The sequence below is a fragment of the Capra hircus genome, chromosome 8 (genome assembly GCF_001704415.2).
Source record: "Capra hircus breed San Clemente chromosome 8, ASM170441v1, whole genome shotgun sequence".
Taxonomy (NCBI): domain Eukaryota; kingdom Metazoa; phylum Chordata; class Mammalia; order Artiodactyla; family Bovidae; genus Capra; species Capra hircus.
The window spans coordinates 24,987,481-25,009,398 of NC_030815.1; the positions used below are offsets into that span (position 1 = coordinate 24,987,481).

Sequence of the window (21,918 nt, forward strand, 5' to 3'; positions counted from 1 at the left end):
GCCAGGCTTCTCTGTCCATCACCAACTCCCAGAGGTTACTCAAATTCATGTCTATTGAATCAGTGATGCCATCCAACTATCTCATCCTCTGTCATCCCCTTCTCCTCCCGCCTTCAATCTTTCCCAGCATCAGGGTCTTTTCAGATGAGTCAGTTCTTCACATGAGGTGGCCAAAGTATTGGAGTTTCAGCTTCAGCATCAGTCCTTCCAATGAATATTCAGGACTGATCTCCTTTAGGATTGATGGGTTGGATCTTCTTGCAGTCCAGGAGACTCTCAAGAGTCTTCTCCAGCACCACAGTTCACAAGCACCAATTCTGTAGTGGTCAGCTTTCCTTATAGGCAGCTAAGCGAGAGGTAAAACATGGGTGAGTCTTCCGAGTATTTTGATTCTTAAAAATAAAAAAAAAAAAAAAATCAGGCCAAAAAAAAAATCAGCCTAAATCAGTCCTCATGCCAAATAAACACGTTTTGGTGTGGCAAATTTTGCTCCCCTACTGTAGATTTTTTAAGTTCTCGGGACTTCCCTGGCGGTCCAGCGGTTAAGATTCTGCACATCTACTACAGAGGGCAGGGGTTCCATCACTGGTCTGATCGGGCAACTAAGATCCCACAGGCTGTGAGGTGAAGCCAAAAAAAAAAAGATTCTCAATGCAGAAATTCTAACTGTATGAGGTGACGGATATATCAACTAACCTTCCTGTGGTAATTCTTTTTCAGTATATACATATATAAAATCACTACATTGTATACTTTAAGCTTAAACAATGTTATATGTTTATAGTATCTCAGTAAAGTTGAAAACAAAAATTGGGATTCTGAATTCAATGTTTTTTCCCCACGGTATCATGCTGTATACAAAAGAGCTTATTGTAAATGATAAGCTCCAGCACTGGCACCTTATCCCCATATAATAGATTACTATCTTAGAAACCATTTCTTCATTTGTGGGGAATCACTGAGTTTCTCCTAATATAAGCATTAATTACCTGATATAATGATAAAATAAAAGCAAGAAGCTTCATCTTAATTTGTTCGCCTTAATATTATTTTTCTTACTTATTTAAAATGTATTCTTCTGTATTTTACGTAATTTGTAAGGCAATTTATGTCCTTTGTGTGTGGTGGGGAGTAAACTGGATATAAATACAAAAAAGAAAGTAAGCTATATTCTAAATTAATTAATTATATTCACTTAAAGAGAATAAGAATGCATGAAATTGTGACATCCCAGGATAATTTTCATTTATAAAATCTCAAACCTATAAGGAGATACAAGATGGAGGGGAAAATAAGTTAGATGAGAAATAGACTTTAAATTTGATCAACTTTCTTGCTTTTTCTTGAGTTACCTATATAAAAGAGAAAAGGGAAGGGACCCTGGCAGGCTAAAAGATGTGAAGTTCAGTCGGGCAGGAGGAGGAGGGTGGTCTGTTTGGAAACCAACTCAAGAAGAAGTCCATGTGTAAAAGGAATTGTGTTTTCCACCCAAAGGTACTTGGAGGAGAATAAAAGATGGTGGAGTATCAAGTTCAGGGGTGAGTAAGAAGGTAGATTAATTGGGTCATCCAAGTAACTCTTCCTGCTGGTGACCAGATTGCATGGGGTTTGAACTGTTCAAAACAGAAATCATCTGGCTTCATGACTCATTACTTGTGACCCACTATCTTTGTCTCTGGGCTATGAGAAAGGTTTGCTTAGTTGCTCAGTCACGTCTGACTCTTTGCGACCCCATGGACTGTAGCCTGCCAGGCTTCTCTGTTCATGGGGATTCTCTAGGCAATAATACTAGAGTGGGTTCCTGTTCCTTTCTCCAGGGGATCGTCCCAACCCAGGGATTGAACCCAGGTCTCCTGCATTGTAGGTGGATTCTTCACTGTCTGAGCCACTAGGGTAGCCGCAATGAGAAAGGTAGTTTTATCTAATTTCAAGCTCAAGTATAAAGAAGAAATGAACAGAGTAATATTTCCCCTGTGTTTGGATGAGGCTGCCTTGTGACAAGGGAATAGGAAAAAGCACCTGTCTGGGCTGACATGTTTATTGAAGGACATAATAAAGCTATAAACGAGGTAAGGTACTGTTAGTTTTCGGACAGCTGAAAGGAACACTAGATGTCATCTAACTCCTACATCTTACAGGCATTGAGGGTCAAGCGTATTTACTGCCTAAGCACAACATCAAGTAATGATAAAGTGTCAGTTCTACAGTCAGACATACCTGGTTTGAGAGCCAGTTCTACTCTCGCTAGTTAATAATCTTGGGCTGAGGAGGGCCTCACAGTTATAAAGGGCTGAGTGGTACAGAGAAGTAGAGCTTGCCAGACGGGCAACCACTCCAGGCAGAGGGAACGAGGGTTTGTCCAGAGAGAGAGAGGTCTGTGAGGAAGAGAGCACAGCATGGAGTGGAGGATACAGGTGGCTGGAAGAGCATACAGTGCCTTTGAGGGAGGGAAGAAAAACCATAAGCGTGGGGAAGGAAGCAGTTGCCCCACTTCTGGAAAAGGAAACTTCAAGGCAGATTTCACGTTTCTTCTTTTTTTTTCTTACTATTATTTTGTATCATTAATACACCCAGGTTGAGTTGCCGCTGCTGCTGCTGCTGTCACTTCAGTTGTGTCCGACTCTGTGTGACCCCATAGATGGCAGCCCACCAGGCTCCCCCATCCCTGGGATTTTCCAGGCAAGAACACTGGAGTGGGTTGCCATTTCCTTCTCTAATACATTAAAGTACAAACTCTAAGAAATGTGTCTCCTTCAGCAAAGTCTCTCGTACTTTCTAGTCTAGGGGAAAAAAAAAAAGATTAGGTGGGACCTAATCAACCTAATTGCTGGTTTCCTCAAGCCCCTTCAGCCTCCCCTATGAGGAGGAAAATAAAATAATTTTTTATTATTAAAAAATAAATATTTTATATTTAAAAATAAAATTAAAAAGAGATGGAGGCATATGTAGGTGAAAGGGCAAAAGTTTTCTGTTGCAAAATAAGAGCTCAGACTAGTGAGAAGTTAAAAAACAAACTGAAAAAAACACCTCACCATCATCACACAGATTTCTGCTATTTTTACATCAGGATGGGGATAGATTAACAAGAGGAACACTAAACATCTGCTTAGCGCACCAACAAAAATGGAACAGCAAAAAGAAAAGGAAAAGGTAAGTTGAGCGCTTAAAGCAGTGAAAGAGGAGAGTGAAAAAGTTGGCTTAAAACTCAACATTCAGAAAACTAAGATCATGGCATCCGGTCCCATCACTTCATAGCAAATAGATGGGGAAACAGTGGGAACAGTGAGAGACTTTATCTTGGGGGGCTCAAAAATCACTGCAGATGGTGATTGCAGCCATGAAATTAAAAGATGCTTGCTCCTTGGAAGAAAAGTTATGACCAACCTAGACAGCATATTAAAAAGCAGAGACATTACTTTGCCAACAAAGGTCTGTCTAGTCAAAGTTATAGTTTTTCCAGTAGTCATGTATGGATGTGAGAGTTGGACTATAAAGAAAGCAGAGCACCAAAGAATTGATGCTTTTGAACTGTGGTGTTGGAGAAGACTCTTGAAAGCCCCTTGGACAGCAAGGCAGTCCATCCTAAAGGAGATCAGTCCTGAATATTCATTGGAAGGACTGATGCTGAAGCTGAAACTCCAATCCTTTGGCCACCTGATTCGAAGAACAGACTCATTTGAAGAGTCTGATGCTGGGAAAGATTGAAGGCAGGAGGAGAAGGGGACAACAGAGGATGAGATGGCTGGATGGCATCACTGACTCAATGGACATGAGTTTAAGTAAACTCCAGGAGTGATGATGGACAGGGAGGCCTGGTGTGCTGCAGTCCATGGGGTCACAAAGAGTCGGACAAGACTGAGTGACTGAACTGAACTGAACTGACTGAAGCATTGAAAATGTCAATGGGCGGGGGTGGGGAAGGGGGGCGGTGGAGAAGAGGGACATAAAAAATCTGGACTTCCTAACAGTTATTTCATGGTAGTAGTGTATTTTGTTTTGAATGACCTGGTGTGTGTAGGAGGGGAAAGAAGACACAATATTTAGATTTTCTTGCTGGGGGCCTCTAGATGACTACAGTCCTGTATGAGGGATACATTTTTTCCATGGGTCAGTTTGGAACTTTAAATATGCACAGTATCTCTGTATCTGCAACCTCAGTTAAGTAATTAAGGTAAATGCCTTTGAGTGTTTCCCACAGTTCAAACTGTGCAGCTTGACAAACACAGCCTGCCTCCAGGCTCCTGCCTACTCACCAGCTGCCTCCTCTTGCTCTAGATTCCAGAAGCCGAGGCGGAGGACCTGACCCACTTCTCCCTCGCACCTCCCACCTCTCCTTTCTCCTTTATCTTCCCTGGGAAAGAGCTGGGAGGCTGAGGCCTCCGGCGATGTCAGCAGATAACCAGCCCACTCACTCCGGGGTCCAGAGAACCCCCTACCCGGCTTGGGGCAGTTGCACACTCACATCATGATTCAAGTCCTTCCCTTTTACACAAGGAAACACCAGGACTCAGACGCTGAAGATTTGTTTCTTAAAAAAAAAAAAAAAAAAGGTAAAGTACTCCCCCAAACAAAAACAACAGCAAAAACAAAAAAAAGAGAAAAAAGAGCCCTTATCTCTCAACTTAAAAAAAAAAAAAGCCATTTCGGGGGACTGACATTCAAGAGGGAGGGGGCTTGTGTGTACCTATGACCGATTCTGTGAGAGTTGGACTGTGAAGAAAGCTAAGCCCCGAAGAACTGATGCTTTTGAACTGTGGTGTTGGAGAAGACTCTTGAGAGTCCCTTGGCCTGCAAGGAGATCCAACCAGTCCATTCTGAAGGAGATCAGCCCTGGGTGTTCTTTGGAAGGAATGATGCTAAAGCTGAAACTCCAGTACTTTGGCCACCTGATGCGAAGAATTGACTCATTGGAAAAGACTCTGATGCTGGGAGGGATTGGGAGCAGGAGGAGAAGGGGACAACCGAGGATGAGATGGCTGGATGGCATCATGGACTTGATGGACGTGAGTCTGAGTGAACTCCGGGAGTTGGTGATGGGCAGGAAGGCCTGGCGTGCTGCGATTCATGGGGTCGCAAAGAGTCGGACAAGACTGAGCGACTGAACTGAACTGAACTGATGGCCGATTCATGTTGATGTAGGGCAGAAACCAGCCCAATATTGTAAAGCAATCATCCTTTAATTAAAAACAAACAAAAAGCTATTTGCATAGTAAACTTAGGCAGCTATCAGACCGCAGTGATTTGGGTTTTAGTCTTGCTGGAAGAGTATATTCTCAAGGCCTTTTTGGAAATTCCAATTCAACTTTAGACAGATGTTGAAGAAACTGACTTTAAAGTAAAAAGAGCAACACAATAGCCCTCTCAACAGGTCCGTCATCCTTTAGAATTTCACAACACTTTGGAAGTTATTTGTTTGCTATAAATAGCAGTCCAAACGCCATTGTTTCCATTTTTAAAGACAATTCTATTCCCAGAACTGGTGGAAATTAACAGGTTAGTTACAGTGAGTCCCTCGCGGCAACTCCTCTGCTGCCTTTTGGTGGCTGAGTCGTTCAGTAGTGTCCGACTCTTTGTGCCATAGACTGTAGCCCGCCAGGATCCTCTGTCCATGGGATTCTCCAGGCAAGAACACTGGAGTGGGTTGCCATTTCCTTCGCCAGGGCATCTTCCCGACCCAGGGATTGAACCCTCATCTTCTGAATTAGAGGCGGATTCTTTACCGCTGAGCCTCCGGGGCCCCACTTCCTTTTACGAAACCACAAAGCCAGCGTGGGCACCCGCCGCATTTTCGCACGGGGATCCCTAGCACTCTTGATCCAGGCAGGGCCGCCCCCTACGCCCCGGCCAAGGGCCGGGGGTCACGTGGCACGGGGGCGGGCGGGGGCGGGGCGGGTATATATTCCGGCGCGCTGGTCAGTGAGCTGTGAACGCAGCACAGACTCGCCGGACCTCCGTCCTTGGGCGTCTGCTGGCTGGTGGGTGCGCGCCCCTCTGCGGTCCCTGTGGCTCGGCCAACGCGGGATTCGGGCCGGACGCTCGCCTCGCGGCGGTTTCGGGACCCGGGCTGGGAAGGGGCGGTGTCTGGGCCCTGCGTTTCCACCCTCCCTTTTGTTCCTTGATCGAGGCTTGCTTTTCTGCTCGCTTCCCTGGTGCGTTTGTAGCTTCTTGGTTGGGTTGGGGCTAGCAGTTTCCAATCGACCCCAGAGGACATTATTTAAAAGGAAACGCCTGAGAAAATCGTCTTAAAGATGAATTTTGTGGGGTACGCGGACGGGCTATTGATAACTGGCGCCTGATTTCCGCCTTCGGCGTGGTTCTCATTTCTTGTTAAATTGGAACTCTCTGCCGCAGAGTGGCTCCGAAGGGATTGGTTCTTGCCTTCCCAGCCCTGCTGCTTACCAGTGAGGCTGTTTTGTGTAGGTGTGGGCCGTTGGGGACACTAAAGTGACATTTAAAAACTCCCTGAAAAGTTTCTTGATCCTTGGAGCACCTCCTTATCCCCTGTGCTTAATGTCCCTTGAACTTGTTTCGGTTCTTTGACAAGAAAAGTTTGACTCTCCGCACCCCCACCCCAAAGTGCTCCATCTTGATCGGCCTGACTGCCCAAGATACCTTCTCCTTGAAATATCTCCCTAGTTTTTACATGCATGTTACCTGGTTAGCATTTTTGTGGATAGATGTTTTTCTTCAAAAGGTGTCTCTAATGTCCCGGTGGGGAAGGCATTGAATTGAACACTTCAAGTTGGTATATTGTACCCGTGAGCTTTGAAGCCTTCTTTCAGGACTTGTTTGCTCAGGGGAGACCTCTGAGAGTCAGAGGGTGGGAGCAGTTCAGACTCCACTGACTGTATCTTGAATTTTGCTCACTTGAAACCTGGGGTTGGAGCATTAATCTGGGAATCTTGTCACAGTGTTCTGAAATAAGCCTCTCTTCTGCAGATTTCTTCTTTCTCCAGCAAGAAAGATGGCATCTGTTGCAGTTGAACCACAACTGGTATGATTTATAAATAGACGGTCGATTCTTAATTCCTTTCCCCACCAGCCATGTTTTATAGACCTTAACTCCTCCCTCCCTCTTGGTTACAGAGTGTGGTGACCAGGGTGGCCAACCTCCCCTTGGTGAGCTCCACGTATGATCTGGTGTCCTCGGCTTACATCAGTACAAAGGATCAGCATCCTTACTTGAAGTCTCTGTGTGAGATGGCAGAGAAGGGCATGAAGACCATCACTTCTGTGGCTGTGACCAGCGCGCTGCCAATCATCCAAAAGTTAGAGCCACAAAGTGAGTGTTCATTTTGGCCTCAAAATTTAGTCCCATATAGTCACTGCGACTGAGCCCAAAGCTGGTTTGAATAATGAAGGCTAGCCTTACGCCCTGAGCTTTCATCAGTCAGGGAATCCTCGGCCTTTCCTGAGACACATACTGCCTTTTCTGAGAACTGCCAGGTGATGCTCATTGTTATAGAAGGCTTGCTTCAGAGCAACAGCAAATATGATATTAAAAAAAAAAAAGAAATTCCCCAGAGATGTTTCTGTGTTGGCAAGTGAGATCAAACAGGGAATCAGTGAGTAAACTGAAATAACTGACTTCCTTGGGACTGCACAGTATACATGAACTGCTTTAAAAATAAATCAGTGTACAAATTACCCACTCAAAGTGTCCCATTCAGTGGCGTTTAGTATATACACAGTGTTGTTTAGGCATCACCATGATCAATTTTAGAACACTGTCATCTCTCCAGAAAGAAACCTCATTCCACTTTCTATTTGGGGTGAGGAAGAAGTCCTGGAAATGAGAGTGGTAATGGTTGCACAGTATTATGAATGAGCAATATTGTGAGTCCCAGTGAACTGTACACCTAAAAATAGTTTAAATGGTGAAGTTTGTTTTGTTTATTTTACCATGTTTTTTTAAAAAAAGAGAAACCTTATTCTCAATCACTCCACCAACCTCCCCCTCTTCCCCCACCTTAGGCAACTACTATTTTCTCTTTATAGATTTGCATATCCTAGACATGTAATAAGAATGGAGTCATAAAACATGTGGTCCTTTGTGACTGGCTAGCTTTCACTTAGCGTAATGTTTCCAAATTTCATCCAAATTGTAGCATCATCTCAGTATTTCATTTCTTTTGAATATGGAATAATTTAATATTCTGTTGTGTGGATTTATCATTTTCATTCATCAGTTGATGTTTGGGTTGCTTCTAACTTTTGCCTATCATGAGCAATGAATGCTAATGCAAACACTTGTACACAGGTTTTTGTGTGGACATATGTTCTTTCATATATATACCTAGGAGTGGCATTTTCCGTTTCTCCACATTTATTATCTGCTTTGGAATAAGGGGTTAAATCATTCTCTCAAATTATTCCATCATGGACTTTTAGGATTATGGGGAGCCTTTTGGAAATCAGCTTTCCAACTCTGCTGCTCTGCAAATGTTGGGCGTCGGTGGGGGAGCTTGGACTAAACTCTGGGTCTCGTTAGGGAGATCCAGGGTGCTGTTAGCACACTGTTTCCTGGTGATAACCCCAAATATACTGCCACCTACTGAATTAAGTGTAGGCAGAGATTAGACTTGGAGAAGGCGATGGCACCCCACTCCAGTACTCTTGCCTGGAAAATCCCATGGATGGAGGGCCTGGTGGACTGTAGTCTATGGGGTCTTGAAGAGTTGGACACGACTGAGCAACTTCACTTTCACTTTCATGCATTGGATAGGAAATGGCAACCCACTCCAGTGTTCTTGCCTGGAGAATCCCAGGGATGGGGGGAGCCTGGTGGGCTGCTGTCTGGGGTCACACAGAGTTGGACACGACTGAAGCGACTTAGCAGCAGCAGCAGCAGCAGCAGCAGAGATTAGACTAGCATGGAAATGCTAATTTTGAGGGTTTTCAGATGCCTCATTCCCTGAATGAGGAGTGGTGAAGCCTGGCTTCTTTTAACCTTAGGGGACAACTGATGAGGAAGAGGCTTCCTGGCCACCTTTCTTGTTGGCTTGTCACTGCCTCAGCTTGCTGCTCCCCTACCCCCACCACACACATACATCGTTATTTCCCTGTCAGTAGAAGGAAGCTGCTGGAAACCTGGCAAGGATCTCCTTTCTGAACTGGAGAAACCAGACAAAGTATTGTGTGGTAAATTAAAATAAATATTTTTTGCTGTTTTTCCATAGTAAGAATAAAGGTTCAAGTTATGTGTTCACTCTTACCAGACTATTAACATTTTCACCATTTGTGATTCTTCTAGTTGCTGTTGCCAATACCTATGCCTGTAAGGGGCTAGACAGGATTGAGGAGAAGCTGCCTATTCTGAATCAGCCAACAAATCAGGTGAGCTTGGGACAAGAGTGCTGAGGCTTGCCACCTCACATTTTTTAAGTTTTATCTGTTTAATACAGACTGTTGCAGGCCACAAACAGGCAGTACTTATTTGTTCCAGCCTTGAATATATTTTTGAAAGAGTAATGGCCACTCTCTTACTTCCTGAACTGTTATCATGTTGTCTTAAGAAGCAGAGATGAGGTATCCACCTTTGGGCCAGACTTTAGTCTGATCTCTGTTAAATTTGTGGCTTCATCTCTGCAGGTGAAATTGCTTCCTTAAATCACTGAGTCTTATGTGGTATTGGATAAATGCAGAGGTGGTGAATAGAACCTTTTCTTACTTGTTATCTGAGAGCACAGCCAGTAGAATGGGGAACTGGTACATCTGCCTGTGTGTCAGCCTGGGGCAGTGTGCATGATACCTGTGTCTCTGCTTAGAGGCATGTATGAGGGGCTCAGTAGAAGCATGTCAATGGAAAATGCCATTTTTCTCTGGAGTCCCACTTGTGCCTCACTACAGGTTCATCTAGTTTAAAACAAAGAAAGAGAAAAACCTCGACAAGTTTTTTATCCATTTCCCTCTTTTGGTCTTCTGACAACCTTTGAGTGGTAGCAGGTAGGGCATTTATACCTGTTAAGAAAATTGAGGCTCATCAACTCTCAGTTACTTGTCCAAGACCCACAACTAGAAAGTAAAAGGGCCAGACTCATCCTTTAACTCTTCAACTGTGCTGCCTTAGTTAAGACCTTTCTATAGGTATCTATGCCCATGTTTCTCACCAGCCAGATGGCCTGCTTTTTTTCCCCATAGGTTGTGGCCAATGCCAAAGGGGCTATGACTGGGGCAAAAGATGCTGTGACGACGACTGTGACGGGGGCCAAGGATTCTGTGACCAGCACAATCACTGGGGTGGTGGACAGGACCAAGGGAGCTGTGACTGGGAGTGTGGAGAAGACCAAGTCCGTGGTCAGTGGCAGCATTAACACCGTCCTAGGAAGTCGGATGATGCAGCTGATGAGCAGTGGAGTAGAAAATGCACTCACCAAATCGGAGCTGCTGGTCGACCAGTACCTCCCTCTTACTAAGGATGAACTAGGTAATTGGATTTTTGCCTTGAAATAATGTTTTGTATCTTTCCTTTTTTGCCATGCCATGCAGCTTACGGGATTTCAGTTCCCTGACCAAGAATTGAACCCGGGCCACGGCAGTGAAAGTCCAGAACCCTAACTACTAGGCCACCAAGGAACTTCTTCCAGTGTATCTTAGAGCAATTTTTCTAAACAGCTTCATTGAGATATACTTTTTTATGCCAAAAAATTCACCTGTTTTCCTTCTACATTTTTGGTTGCATGAGCCTCACCACGATCCAGTTGTAGAATATTTTTATCACCCCCAAATATAAAAGTTCTGTCATCCCCAAAGAGTAAAGCTCATGATCTTTCATGCCTGTTGACAGTTAGTCTCCATTCCCCCATCCCACCCCCACTGTCCGCATGTGTGGGTTCTCAGTTGCTCAGTTGTGTCCAGTGCTTTGTGACCCCATGGGCTGTAGCCCATTAGGTTCCTCTGTCAATGGGATTTTCCAGGCAAGAATACTGGAGTGAGTTGCCCTTCCCTTCTCCAGGGAATCTTCCCAACCCAGAGATCAAACCCAGGTCTTCTGCATTGCAGGTGGATTCTTTTGTACATAGTAACTTTTGAAACTTCCAGAGAAATTAACCTAAAGAAATACTTTGTGCAAATGGATTGCCCTTTGTGGGCTACTGTCTGGGATTATTAAATATTTAGTGCTTACTGTGTGCCAGGGAAGACACTCTGGTGGGAAGAGACCTGTGTCAATGACATGTCACAGTGATGTGTTTTGGGTTGCCAAGCCCTACAGCAGATAGGCGCCATCTTGGGTAAAGGGGTGGATAATACCAGATGGGTGGGTGGAATCAACGAAGACAAGATCCAAGTTAAGAGTTTAGGCCTTGTCACTTAGAGCACTTAGAGCTGTGATCCCTAAGGCTTCCATTCCCCGCCCCCCCCTTCTTTAAAACTTCAGAAAAAGAAGCCAAAAAAGTGGAAGGATTTGATATGGTTCAGAAGCCGAGTTACTATGTTAGACTGGGATCTCTGTCCACCAAGCTTCGCTCACGGGCCTACCAGCAGGCCCTCTGCAGGATTGAAGAAGCTAAGCAAAGAGGCCAGGAGACCATTTCTCAGCTCCATTCCACCTTCAACCTGGTGAGTACAACTTCATTTAAAGGTAGCGGAAGTGAGTTCATTTATCTCTGGGATTAGGATAAATGAAATCATAAAATCCCAAGAATTTTAATCTTACCTTGTGAACAAGCCAGTAGAAAAATGGGCCAAGAGTATATAGAAAACTCACAGAAAAGGAAGTATATAATTAGCTGAATACATGAAACGGTGTTAATCTTACTCTGAGTGGTCAGATTACTGATTTCCTTTCCTGTCTGGTGGCATTTGCAAAGCTAGATTCTGTGGGCGATGGTGTAGAGGAGAGGTATACTTGTGTTTTTGCACTTCTGGAGGATTCAAGGGAAAGAGGAAAGTTAAAGAGACACACCTGTGCCTGGAGCAGCTTTTCTTCCAGAAATGTATATTCATTCAGAGTTGCAAAAGAGTGTAAACAGTGCACGTCAACTAATAGACTGATTACATTGACACATCACAAAAGACTACTGAGTAGCCTTGAAGGATTGCCAAGTTATCGAACAGCATGCATCGTTCAGCCGTTAGAAACCAGTTTACTCTTGGAAGGGGGAGCAGGTGGCTGGCAGCAGGGAAGAGGAAGTTTAAGTTCCTTTCTCTTTCATTATATTATATACATGTTAAATTTCAGTTGCCTGCAGTTGCCATACCTGTGTTAAACCAGAGGGAAATTGGAGATAGTGGTTTAATAAATAAGAGGCGGTAAAGTCCTATGGCTGCTTGGCTGACTTATACATATTGATAACGAGTAACAATGCTCTTGGGCTTCTCTGGTGGCTCAGATGGGAAAGAATCTGTTTGCAATGCAGGAGACTCAGGTTCAGTCTCTGGGTTGGGAATATCCCCTGGAGTAGGGAATGGCACGGAGAAGGCAATGGCACCCCACCCAGTACTCTTGCCTGGAGAATCCCATGGACAGAGGAGTCTGGTGGGCTGCTGTCCATGGGGTTGCTAAGAGTCGGACACGGCTGAGTGACTTCACTTTTACTTTTCACTTTCATGCACTGGAGAAGGAAATGGCAACCCACTTCAGTGTTCTTGCCTGGAGAATCCCAGGGACGGGGAAGCCTGGTGGGCTCCTGTCTATGGGGTCGCACAGAATCGGACATGACTGAAGCGACTTAGCAGCAGCAGCAGCAGGGAGTGTCAACCTACTCTAGTATTCTTGCCTAGAGAATCCCATGGACAGAGGAACCTAGCAGGCTACAGTCCACCGGGTCCCAAATAATCCGACACGTAATCCGACACGATTGAGCAACTAACACAGGGCAGAACAGAACAGTGCTATCTCTGATACGCTATCAGAGATATCTCCTTAAATACCAAGAATTTCTGTAAGAATTGATGATGGCTGGTTTACATCATAGACCTGAGAACAGGCTAATATGAATATCTATTAGTTGGTTCTTGTCTTCTTCCGACATGTTCTAGATTGAACTTGCCAGGAAGAATGTGCATAATGCCAACCAGAAGATTCAGGATGCTCATGATAAGCTCTATCTGTCCTGGCTGGAGTGGAAGAGAAGCATCAGCTACGATGATACAGATGAATCCCACTGTGCTGAGGTGAGACAACTGGGACAGAGTCATCCACTACAGATTGTGTAGCAATTCTTACCAGGCATCTCAGTGTTCTTATTATTCCTCTTAGAATATTCTTCTCTAGCAAAAGTTGAACAATACAGGATACATAAGTTGCTTGTTATATGATAGAAGCAAAAATGGGCAGTGACTTTAACAACTTACAGATAGGTATGTTGTCCCAATCAGGACACAGCTACCTGAGAAACAGGCATTTCCCTCATAAAAGGTACAAGCTAAGTGAATACAGGTATCTTTACTGCCATAGTGGGTTTTTTTTGATAGTATAAATAGAGTTGCTATGAGAATGCTTTGTAGGAAGGGTACTAACTCAACCTTGGAGTGAGGATGGGTGAGTCAGATGGTTTGCTGGAAGAGATGAGTGGTCAGTTGAGACCTAAGGAGTGAATAAACTAGGTGAAAGGGCATTAAAGGGGTGAATGTTCCAGACAGAAGAAATATCATATTGTAGTCCTAGAAAGTGGTTCTTTATCTTTTGGAAAGCTAATATATACTTGGCCTTGAAAGTAACATTAATCATTTGTTTATATCATATCTCACTTGAAGAAAGAACATTCCGGTTGCCCTATCGATGTGGAGGGTGTTTTCCTTCTGTCCGGTCTCCCCTGTTCCTTCTGCTTAAGACCATGAACTTCGAAGACTCAGTGGTAGTTCAAATCCCAACTCAGCCATCTTCCAGCTGTTTTCTGGGGCATAGCTTATGTTCTGCTTGGGCTGCACCTAGTCACTCAGTCATGTCCAACTCTGCGACCCCACGGACTGTAGCCCACCAGGCTCCTCTGTCCATGGGGATTCTCCGGGCAAGAGTACTGAAGTTGCCATGCCCTCCTCCAGGGGATCTTCCCAACCCAGGGATCGAACCCAGGTCTCCCGCATTGCCAGCGTATTCTTTACCTTCTGAGCCACAAGGGAAGCCCAAGAATACTGGAGTGGGTAGCCTATCCCTTCTCCAGGGGATCTTCCCCACCCAGGAATCGAACCAGAGTCTCCTGCATTGCAGGCAGATTCTCTACCAGCTGAGCTACCTGGGAAACTGTATGTTCTGCCTATGAAATGTGAAATAATACTGCCACGCTCAGGGATGTTGTGAGAATTTTAAAACGTTAAAGAATCCACATGTGTGGTGTACGTATCCCAGCTGAATGTACGTGAACTAAGTCACACATACCACTGTTGAATCCACAGCTCATTCTTAAACTTGTCTTCCTTGCAGCACATTGAATCACGTACTCTTGCTATTGCCCGGAACCTGACTCAGCAGCTCCAGACCACGTGCCACACCCTCCTGTCCAACATCCAGGGGTTACCGCAGAACATTCAAGATCAGGCCAACCACTTGGGGGTGATGGCTGGTGACATCTACTCTGTGTTTCGCAATGCTGCCTCCTTTAAAGAAGTGTCTGATGGCCTCCTCGCTTCCAGCAAGGGGCAGCTGTAGAAAATGAAGGAGTCTTTAGATGATGTGATGGATTATCTTGTTAACAACACACCCCTCAACTGGCTGGTAGGTCCCTTTTATCCGCAGGTGACCGAGTCTGAGAGTGCTCAGGCCCCAGGTACAGCCAGGAGGCCTGGCAGGCGGAGTAGAAAACACCCTAAACCTGTCCCTGTCAGCAATGCACAGGGCAGCCAGCCAGATGACAGCTCCTCTTGAGCTGACACACCTGCTAGACAGCTCTGAAGTAGGCAGGCAGCTAATGAGGCAAAAAGGTCTCCACTTCAGTCATTTCCAGCTGGCATAAGAGCTATAAAGTTTCTGCATTAGTGCATAAGTTCTGTTACTTGAAAGAAAGTGAAAGTGAAGTCGCTCAGTCGTGTCCGACTCTTTGTGACCCCATGGACTGTAGCCTACCAGGCTCCTCCCTCCATGGGATTCTCCAGGCAAGAGTACTGGAGTGGGTTGCCATTTCCTTCTCCAGGGGATCTTCCTGACCCAGGGATCGAACCCTGGTCTCCTGCATTCCAGGCAGACACTTCAACCTCTGAGCCACCAGGGAAGTCTGTTACTTAATTGGCTGAAAAGAAAAGAATAATAGAGTGGTCAGAGCCTGTCTAGAAGTTGCACATGTTTCAGGGCGTTTATGGCCTCATTCTTTTGCTACTTACTGTTGCTGTCTGTACTGAATAAAAACACCTTCCTGTAGGCTGCTGTATGAATTGGGGTCTGCTCTGAGCAGGCCTCAACTCTGGTTTGTCTCACAATGCATGCTTGTGTACCCTGGGTTTTCTATTTTTTCATAAAGAAGTGCCTCCTTTGAATTCAATAAAATTCACTGCAGAATAGATTGGTTTTATGCGATGTGTTACATGTGCTTTTTGTGTGGCATTCTTGAAACTGCTTCGCCTCCTTGACAGGGATTTTAATACATATGAATTCAAATGGCCTGGGGGCAGTTGGTATAAACATTGGAAGACTAATGTTAAAAATGGAATGTTTCATAACAAAAGCTAATGTTCCTTTAAGAATGGTATTAGGTGGTGGTGGTGGTTCCTTTCATTTGACTGTTTACTGGACCCCTGAAAGCGTGTTTTTAAACCAGTAGAAGGAGGTACATAAGTACCTGACTGCTTTGCTGAAAAGAAATCAGCTGAGAGGAAGCACATGAGTGAGTGACTGCATCAGTCTCATGTAAAAGTAGCAGCATTCCTTGCTAAGGGGCCATCTCACATGTGAGGAATGAGACTGTTCAGTGTCCAGTCCCAGCTGGACGTAATGTACCATGTTGTCACTTTGGTAGAAAGGCACTAACCTCAGTGGTGGGTGAGGTACCTTTAGAAGACCACATGAAGATAATTAGAAAAAGGAAGACTTCGAACCCCCTGTAGAAAGGAGTTCCTACTACCTGCTGCCTAGGGTGTTCAGGCCTCTAATCCCCTTAGTGTGGGTTGATTATGTAGGAAATACAGACCTCCTCATAACAAAGCTGCAGTATGCCAAACCTTTTCAAAAAAAGCCGATCTTAGAACTTGTGAAATAGAGCTAAATACTGAAGGCCTGACCTGCCCTTCAGCAGAACCGAAGTCTAAGTCAAAACTTGTCTCCTTTTTCTGCCCTGCTTTGCCCTGTCTCCCCATGAAAACAAGGAAGCAGCATATAGCTTTACGTGCACTTACGTGAATGAGCTCTCAAACCTTACTAAGTTAGAGAACTAATTTTTTTCCCCTTGAGGTAGCTCCGGGAGTCAGTAGACATGTGAGCTCAGTTGGAGGGGCTCCCTGAGATACTTGAAGTGGAGCTTCTGGTTTCTGGAAAAGTGGACTGGCATGATTGATGGGCTTCCAGGGTGGAGCCAATCCATGCCCTCGCCTGCCTGTCCCTAGTGAGTGGTTTTTCTAGAGAATCTACCTCTTAAATTTTTTTTTCTTTTTTAATCCAAATTGGACAGGACCCTGCTATCATTTGCCTCAGAACTCCAAGGGTGGTATTTTATGGCTGATTGTGATTGGTCGGAAAGTTCATATATTGGAAAGTTCATATACTACAGCTGTACACAGGCTTCCTTATACGGAAGGTAAAGTTTCTGGTTCCCCTTCATAAGAGTAATAGTACCTACTGAATTGCCTATGAAAAGGAGACAGATCTCAAAGCTGTTCTAAGTGAGCAAGACAAGAGTATAAAGCAGACTTCTCTTAGCTTCTGGAAGACCACCACCGACTTTGCTTTTCCCATGAGCACACTGACATGGTTTTGTCTGACTTTGTGTCTCAAGTTTGTGCCTACAGGCATGTCATTTTGTTGTCTACATGTCTCAAAATGCATGGTGTCCTTGCTTTATTATTGGATAAACTAGCAGGTTAAGTTTAACAGACCTTTCCCCAAGGAGGACAATTATTTTGAGGGGGAAAAAAACTGACTAAGCCTAGATGGTACAGAAAAACCCGAATGAACATTTTGGCCAACCCAGTATCTTCTCCCATTCAACAGGTTGCTTTTTAATTTTGTTGAAAGTTTCCTTCACTATGCGAAAGCTTCTTAGTTTGATTTGGTCCCCATTTGTTTACTTTTGCTTTTGTTGTCGTTGCCTAAAGAGACAGATCAAAGAAAGTAAGTAATACTAAGACTGATGTCAAGGAAACATAGGCATGTGTGTTAGTCACTCAGTCGTGTCTGACTCCTTGCGACCCACGGAGGCTCCTCCATCGTGGAATTCTCCAGACAAGAATACTGGAGTGGGTTGCCATTTCCTTCTTCAGGGGACCTTCCCTACCCAGGGATCAAACCTGGGTCTCCTGCATTGCAGGCAGACTCTTTACATCTGAGCCACAATTATTTTCTATTTCAAAATCAGTCTGTTTTCCTGACTCTGTGTCATGTTTATGAGCACTGCTTGTACATACACGATTACCAGCAAGTAAAATTCCCCCAGATGCTGTTTTTATTTCTGTAGTAGCCCCACCCGCAGTGCCACCTTCTGGAAAATTGTCTTAGTAAATACCAAGGAGGTTTGTGAATGAGTGCTGCCCTCTTATGGTTGTATGGTGAAAAACCTGCAAAAATGATGTCACTCCCTGGAACCCTGGCACGGTCACTTGGTTTTCTTGAATGTCTTTGCAGGGAGGGACTGTTGTTATATCATTTGTTTCATAATAAGCATATTATTCTGAGTTTGGTCCCAGAATGCCTGATGGGCAAGAGTCTCCTCATACTCCTTCCAACCATAGTTTTTTATGTCAGTGAAAAGGAATTTATTTTATAAATCTGCAAAGTGATTTCTCTGTGCCACATTTCTGAAAACCCTATGAAGATGGTCAAGCACAACCACTACATTCTGTTTTTTTTAATTAAAAAAGTTTTGGCTGCTCCATATGTCATGTGGCATCTTAGTTCCCTGACTAGGAATCAAACCTGAGCCCCCTGCATTGGAAGCACAGTGTCTTAGCCACTGGACCACCAGGGCAGTCCCAACCACCACATTTTAAATTAAACTCACCATATAAACTTGATAGACTATGGCTACCTCTTTACTCCCCCACCCTTTTCTTTCCCAAGCCCACCAAATAGGTTTTGGTGATGGTCAAAAATAATGAAAATTAGATACTCTGACTCATTCTGGATATATGGAAGGTGAATTATTCATATGGTTCTCCCAAACATCTCACGGACTAGAGCCCCCATTTTTGGTGGTGGTGGAGGTTTTTTTCCTAACCCACAAGTGTGGAACCTCCAATCTGCAAAGAACTCTACCTTAGGCCAGTAGTTCCTGATCTGTAGGTGACTTTGGAGGTTTATGTGTGTGACAGGGTGGTATTTAAGAAACTAAAGAGAATTAAAGCTACTATTTATTGAGTACCTTTTACAAGCTAGGCCCATACAATCTTTACTCCTCACTTGGCACACAATCAATTAGGAATTTTCCTCACTTGACAGGTGAGAAAACAGATTAAAAAGAGACAAGTGGCAGAGTAGGGATTTAGTCCAATGTGTTACTGATGTCAAAGTGCTTGTGTTTTCTGTTCTAGCAGTCTAGCCTCTGATAGGAGAAAACTTCTGCTTGCTTAGGACTCGAAAAAATCCCTCTCTATTTTCTTGTGTTGTAGCTTCCTGTTCTAGTCTACATTTATTAAAACTACTGGTAGTGGATATTAAAATATACATTTAATAGAAATAGATCGGAAGAGAGAGCTGAGCAAGGTACATCTTTTGACTTAAAAGAATAAAATTGCAATTGTTGACTTGCCTGGCTGATGCCCTGCATCAGTTTATCAGTACTGTCATCAGTGTATCAGTGTTGTTGGCTTTTGTGAGTGTCAGGTTGGGTATAATCTTTGCGAAGTGAAAATTCATGAAGATCTGGAGTGTAGTTTGATCTTCCCAAACAGCCTCAGGAATAAATAGTGGAAGTCTTTTTACCTCAGTCTTGGACTGTCCTCTGAGCACCTGGGTTTTTAGGGAAAAGTGCAGTAAGGGCCACAGACAGCCAGGTAAGAGACCCAATAAAAAGAAAGATTCTCTCTTCATGTATTTTAAAACTACTTTAAAAAATATTGTGGCAAAATATACATAACATAGGGCTTCCCAGGTGGTGCTGGTGGTAAAGAACCTGCCCGCCAATGCATAAGATATAAAAGACTTGAGTTCAATTGCTGGGTCAGGAAGATCCCCTGGAAGAGGGCATGGCAACCCACTCCAGTATTCTTGCCTGCAGAATTCCATGGACAGAGGACCCTGGTGGGCTAAAGAGTCTATTGGGTTGCACAGAGTCGGACACAACTGAAGTGACTTAGCACACATGCATACATACCGTCGAGTTTACCATCTTAGCTATTCTTAAGTGTACAGTTCATTGGTATTGAGTGCATTTGCAGTGTTCTGCAGCATCACCACTACCCATTTCCAGAACTATATCATTATCCCAAGCATAAAGGTTGAACCTATTAAGCGCTAACTCCTCATTCTCCCTTCCATCTGTTTTTTGATGGGTTTTTGTTGTTAGTTATTTTGTCTCCGTTAGATAATCAGCTAGATTTTTTCCTCTACTATCAAGATTTAGCCTTTAGTAACTTATTATACCTTTTCTGTTTCTAGTCATCTGTTAGTTAAGAAATACTACTTTGCTTATCATAATTGTATGTAAAGTAAGAGTTAGTTGAACTCCTTATCCCTAAAAGCCTTCTCTATGCAGACAAGAGCTAGGGCTTTGTGATGGCTGTTTCAACTATTCAAAACCTTTTGCTTCTTCAGTTCCTAGACATTTTCCAAACTGTTTATAGTATTGGAAATCAGAACATGGAAAAGTGGAGTATTATTGTTTTTAGGAGAATAATAGATGAATAACCAGAAATGTTTCATAGCTTGTAATTTCAAAAGCTTTCATTTCATATGTTCTACCACTAGTTGGTTTCCTTGTAAAGAGATGTTTCTTAGTTATAACATGAATGAATTGTGGGGATAAGACTATAAACATCTTCAAGAAAGCATAGTTTTCGAGAAAGTAAAGTTCATGTATTAATTTGTGTTTCTAAGAGCTCACCTGGAATTGACCACTCATTTCTTTAGTGTTTGGTTTAATATCCAAGATTTTTTTTTTTACAGGCACTTGATTTCAGTATCACAGACTTCACATCTGAGACTGATGAAATTCCAGATATTATAGCTTTGGAAGAGGAGGATGGACCAAATCATTCTCATGCTAATGGCCCTGAGCCTTCTCAGGGCAAAATATTGAATAACTAACAAGAAAAATCTCCATTTGATGAATACACAGTTTGTGTCACATTAAACTTCATATTTGCTTGTGTTCATTCCTGTGGCTTTAGGGATTAATTGTTAGGGGTTAATCTCTTTTTTTGACTACTTGGTCTTAATTGTAATGAAACCCTGATTGACCCAATCTTTTGTAACAGATTCTAGTTGTGCATTATATATTATTTTATATAATTCTTCAAAGTTTAATAATCAAAATGCCTATAATAAAAAATGGGCTCTTGAATCAGTGTTGTTTTTTTTTTCCAAACTGATATATTGGACTGTTTTCTTTTCCTCTTCGAATTCATTACTGTTTCTTCTGGTAACAGCACTTTATTTCTTTTGGTGGGGGGAGAAGGGGTTGTCTCAGTGGGTCTGTTAGTCAAGGATTGTTTTGTTTTCTCTGGCCTGGGGGTAGGCATATGACTAAAAACAGGTCAAATGAGAGGAAGCATATCATGATGGGTAAAGGCTCAGACTCTGGGTTCTAATCTTGGCCCTGTCACTTATTAGCTATATGACCTTAAACTTAGTTTTTCTGTACCTCAAGTTCCTCATCTGTAAGGATAATAGTAAGGATAATTGTAGGTTTATTATGAAGCATAAACATTTGGAAAATCTTAGAGCAATGCCTGGCATAGAACAGCATTACATAAGTATTAGTTAAGAAAATTGTACAAACAATGGTTAGCCCAGTATTGAGGAACAGCCCTACTGTCTAGATTGTAATTCTGAAATACCTTTTCCCACTAGAGAAAGCAGTACGTCTTGAAGAAATGGCTGATTCCAGGTCTGGGGCAGGAAATGTATACAAAATGAGCCTTGAACTTCTTGCTATTTCAGGTAGAAAAGAAGCTGATTTGAAGAAGTTCCCATTGACTAAAGATGGAACAATCTGAACTTCAATAAGAATAATTGCAGTAGATTGAAGATTTGATGGTGTTCACATTTGATGGGATTCAAAATATCATTATATACACACACACACAACCTAATCTAATTGGTCACTTTAGGGGGATGATAGCAAACCAACTCATTATCTTGAAAACTGGTAAATAAAATGAAAGAATCAAGAGTTTATCCTTCTTTATGTCTTCACTCCTAGGTAAACAAATAGTAAATGAGGGAAAACGTCTCTCATAAAAGTATTCCTATTCGTTCTGACAAATGAAAAAGAAATTGGTATCTTAGTTGGGACTGCTATTACCAATTACCTTAGACTAAGTGGTTGAAACAACAAATATTTGTTTCCCACAGTTCTGGAGGCTGGAAGTCTGAGATCAGGGTGCAGCAGAGTCAGGTTTTGGTGAAGGCCCTTCTGGGTTGCAGAGAGTTGGCTTCTCGGTGTATCACCATGTAGTGGGAAGAGCAGAGACAGGAAGCAAGCCCTCTTGTAGTTCCATTCATGAGGGCTTTACCCTTATGACTGCATCTAATCCTTATTGCATCGCAAAGACCCAACCTTCTAATACTATCACATTGAGCAACAGGGTTTCAACCTACAAATTTTTGGCAGGGGGACACAAACATTCAGCCTGTAACAAACGGTAAATTAGAATTTCAACATTTTGCAATTATTT

General features: G+C 43.3%; 1 protein-coding gene across 4 annotated transcripts; it reads left to right on the forward strand.

Annotated features, from left to right (window-relative positions):
- PLIN2 (perilipin 2) lies at window positions 5,882–20,582 on the forward strand. 4 transcript variants are annotated; one of them, XR_001918405.1, is made up of 9 exons: window positions 5,882–5,975; window positions 6,940–6,994; window positions 7,087–7,282; window positions 9,254–9,336; window positions 10,141–10,426; window positions 11,378–11,559; window positions 12,982–13,116; window positions 14,366–14,656; window positions 20,186–20,582. XR_001918405.1 is itself a non-coding variant. In XM_018051766.1 (8 exons), exons 2-8 carry the CDS (start codon window positions 6,965–6,967, stop codon window positions 14,588–14,590), a joined length of 1,137 nt encoding a protein of 378 aa, XP_017907255.1. In that variant the 5' UTR covers window positions 5,882–5,975; window positions 6,940–6,964; the 3' UTR covers window positions 14,591–15,446.

What these genes read in the sequence shown, in the direction of transcription:
- PLIN2 (XM_018051766.1), top strand. Translation starts at nt 6,965, where the DNA reads ATGGCATCTGTTGCAGTTGAACCACAACTG. An exon ending in TGAATCAGCCAACAAATCAG is followed by an intron (nt 9,337 to 10,140) that starts GTGAGCTTGGGA and finishes TTTTCCCCATAG; the next exon opens with GTTGTGGCCAATGCCAAAGG. An exon ending in ATGAATCCCACTGTGCTGAG is followed by an intron (nt 13,117 to 14,365) that starts GTGAGACAACTG and finishes TCTTCCTTGCAG; the next exon opens with CACATTGAATCACGTACTCT.